Source organism: Theobroma umbraticum, unplaced genomic scaffold (genome assembly GCF_002168275.2).
Source record: "Theobroma umbraticum cultivar Fairchild unplaced genomic scaffold, ASM216827v3 scaffold_147.0, whole genome shotgun sequence".
Classification (NCBI taxonomy): domain Eukaryota; kingdom Viridiplantae; phylum Streptophyta; class Magnoliopsida; order Malvales; family Malvaceae; genus Theobroma; species Theobroma umbraticum.
Window position 1 is genome coordinate 8,339,905 of NW_018397259.1, and position 3,347 is coordinate 8,343,251.

Here is a 3,347-nt window from a genome sequence, read left to right on the forward strand (position 1 = left end):
TCTCGACATCCCTTTGTAGCTGATTGGTGCAATCTACCAGAAGTTCAGCAATTTCTAAACACCCTATCTTGGCCGCAACATGTAAAGGAGACTCGCCTTTGGAATTGCACTTCAGGAGAAGTGAGGAACTGGAGATGAGAATTTGCTGACAAAATTCAACTTGTTTAAACTTGACTGCAATGTGAAGAACAGTATTCTGCTGCTGTTTTGTTACTTGGAAGACATGGAGGTTTGGATCCATTCTCTTGAGGAAATTTAAGTTACCTGATGCTGCAGCTTCATACAGCTCCGGATCCATTGCCCAGGCAATACGCTTCTTCTTGCAAAGTTTTGGCAGTCTGCAAGGCTCCTTATAAAATAACAGCACGTTTTTTTTTATTGCAAATTGTTTTCTTTGAATGCGCAGTTTCATGTAGATAAGTCAAAAATGGCTGGCAGTCCTAGTGGCCAATTACATCATATACATTAAATCCGAAAGATGTCGTTACTATAAAAAGTAAGGAGACACTTGTATTAAGTAATAAATAAGTTTACAACTTTCATATAAGTATAATTCAAGGGGAGGAGTAGTATTTGGATTCGAATCTTTTAAGTAAATGATACATGCACATTTTGATAAACCAAATGCTAATCTAACAAGCTAAGCTTTATTCTCTCCCTTAATTTTCTATATTTAGCAGTCTTGGCGTCGTGGACATTTGCAAGACCGTAAACTCCTACAGCTCCCAAGTTTACTCCCATGCCAAAGAGACTCCCTGTTCCGAGCACGTTACATGCAGGTTCAACCCCTTCCACTGCCTGCATACTTATAGTCATACCCAGGGCCGGCCCTTGGGTGAAGCCACCCAAACAAGGGCTTTAGAGAGGTCCTATAATTTTATAATATAATTAATTGTATTAAAAATAATTAATAAAATTATCTATTTTCTCATTTTTTTAATTATAAACTTAACAAATCTCAATTTTTTATCACTTGCTAATTTATAGAATGCTATATTATTTTCAATCAACTAACGATCATATGTATTTAATCTTCTCCAACAATTATTTTTTTCTTACTTATTTCTCCTATTTTTAATCAACATATTTAATGAATTTTAACAATTTTTTTCCTATATATAAAACCAATTATTTCTTTTTCAATGTATAATATCTACTTTTGAATTTTTCTTTTCCACTTTGCTCTTTCTTTCATTTTCCTTTAATTTTAATTTTCCTCTAAAGAATATACTAGAAAGTTGTTATGTTATTATCTTTATAAAGCCGTGAACCTCATTTGAGATTTGTAATAAGCATTCAATAATTAGGTATTATTGTTTTAATATTTGCAGATTTTTTTACTTTAATTTAAAATTTATGTTATATTATTATATTACTTTTATTTTATGTGATAGTTGATTTATTTGAATTAAAAATTTTGATTGTTTATTTTGTATTAACCATTTAAAATATATAAAAATTTTACATCTTAAATGGTTAAAAAATAAAATTTTAATAATTTTTTTAATTTTAATAAAAAAAACCTCAATAAATATTTTACTTTAGGCTTTTGAACTTATTGAACCGTCCCTTACACATTCCTGTTTTGCCGTACACTGCAAAGTCTTCGCAGTTGTTAGCAAAAAAATTATAGTCCTTAAATTCAGAGCCATTCCCTTGGAGGAGGTCATTGGCTCTCTTAACTAGGTCATCGGCTGGCTTTATATGGAAGGTAGTACAAGAGCCTCGTTTTTTAATATTATTAAACTCAAAAACTGAGGCTCCGTATTCATAAAAGTAGAGTGAGTGACCATCAAGGAAACAACTAACGCTGGACTTGATGATTCCATCTTGGATGTCTCGCTCGTATCCATATTTTTAGCATGGAGGAGAAGACCCAGTTTGCATGGCAGGTCCCCGGAGGTGGATGACCATGTCATTTCCCACATATATTCCTAGTGAGTCAAAAAAGAGCAAAATGTATGGTATTTTGGATTAAGAAGTAAAATGCATCAATCATTCAAAATTTTTGTGTCGTATTTTATTTTTATTTGTGATTTTTAAAATTTAATTTTTAGATTCACATCTTTAAAAATATTATAAATTCAGTCAATTACCATTAAAAACCAATTATATTTACTTTTCATTTAAAACGTTGTGACTATTAAAAGATCACATTAATTAAAAGGTTATGTCACATAGTTTGACAATTGAATTGTAGGTTATTTTTCATGTGAAAAGTTTTATCTCTTGGTAAAATGACATTTAGAAAAATATCTCTAAATTTAAAAGTTGTGAAATAATTGGAAAAACATTATTACTCAAAAGTGTAGATATGAAAAATTATTATTTTTATATTGTAGCTCAAAAGTTATATTTTATGATATAAATAATTATCTTTTCAGAAAATTGTGTCTTGTAACATGCAGAAGTGCGTACTTTAATGAAAAAGTTGTATAGTCTTAAAAAAGAGATACTTGAAAGTGTATATAAAGGATTCGCTATCAATTATTTTGATGCATTAAATAAACAAGACATGAGTAGAAAATCAAGAATAAGAAAAGTGTCTATGTTTTGAATAAAATTCAAAAAATAAATATAAACACCTTGAGTTCCCATCATCTACCAAAAGTATCAAAATTTCTTATAATTTATTTATTGTAGAAAGTAAGTTGTAAAGCTAAACAAATTTTCAACCCCAGTTACTCTTGTAAGTGCAAAACAAAGTTAAATGTTTTTTTAGGGCCATTTCAACGATAAGATATTTTTTAAAAAAACCTTTTTTATAATTTTAATTATTTTTAACCAAGTTAGACAAAATTACCCTTAATGAAACCTTTTTATATCAAGTGCACATGATGTTACATGCTATGTACAAAAACATGTTACACATTATGCACAAAAATATTTACATGTCATGTATTAAACCTCTTTATATCAAGTGCACATGATATTACATGTCCTGTTGAAAAAAAAAATATTGTTGTTATACGGCATGTATAAAAACATGTTACACACCATGGTTAAATGATGTTGTTACACGCCATATTGAAAAAAAAATATTATTATTATATTTTATGTACAAAAACATGTTACACGTCATAGTTAAAAAAAGGTTATTACATGCTATATTGAAAAAAAATATTATTGTTATACGCCATGTACAAAAACATGTTATACGTCATGTTGCAAAAAATATTATTGTTACACACCATGGTTATATGATGTTGTTATACGTCATATTGAAAAAAATATTATTATTATACCTCATGTACAAAAACATGTTATACGCCATGGTTAAAAAAAGGTTATTACATGCCATATTGAAAAAAAATATTATTATTATACGTCATGTATAAAAACATGTT

The 3,347-nt window shown here is 28.7% G+C and overlaps 1 protein-coding gene across 1 annotated transcript in view; it reads right to left on the minus strand.

Moving 5' to 3' along the window:
- Positions 1–298, minus strand: part of LOC110415625 (uncharacterized) — a 5,437-nt gene extending 5,139 nt beyond the window's left edge. Inside the window, exon 1 of the mRNA XM_089783429.1 lies at positions 38–298. Coding sequence (XP_089639555.1) covers positions 38–298 — 261 coding nt within the window. The remainder of the gene's footprint in view (positions 1–37) is intronic.
- Between the last annotated feature and the right edge of the window lie 3,049 nt (positions 299–3,347).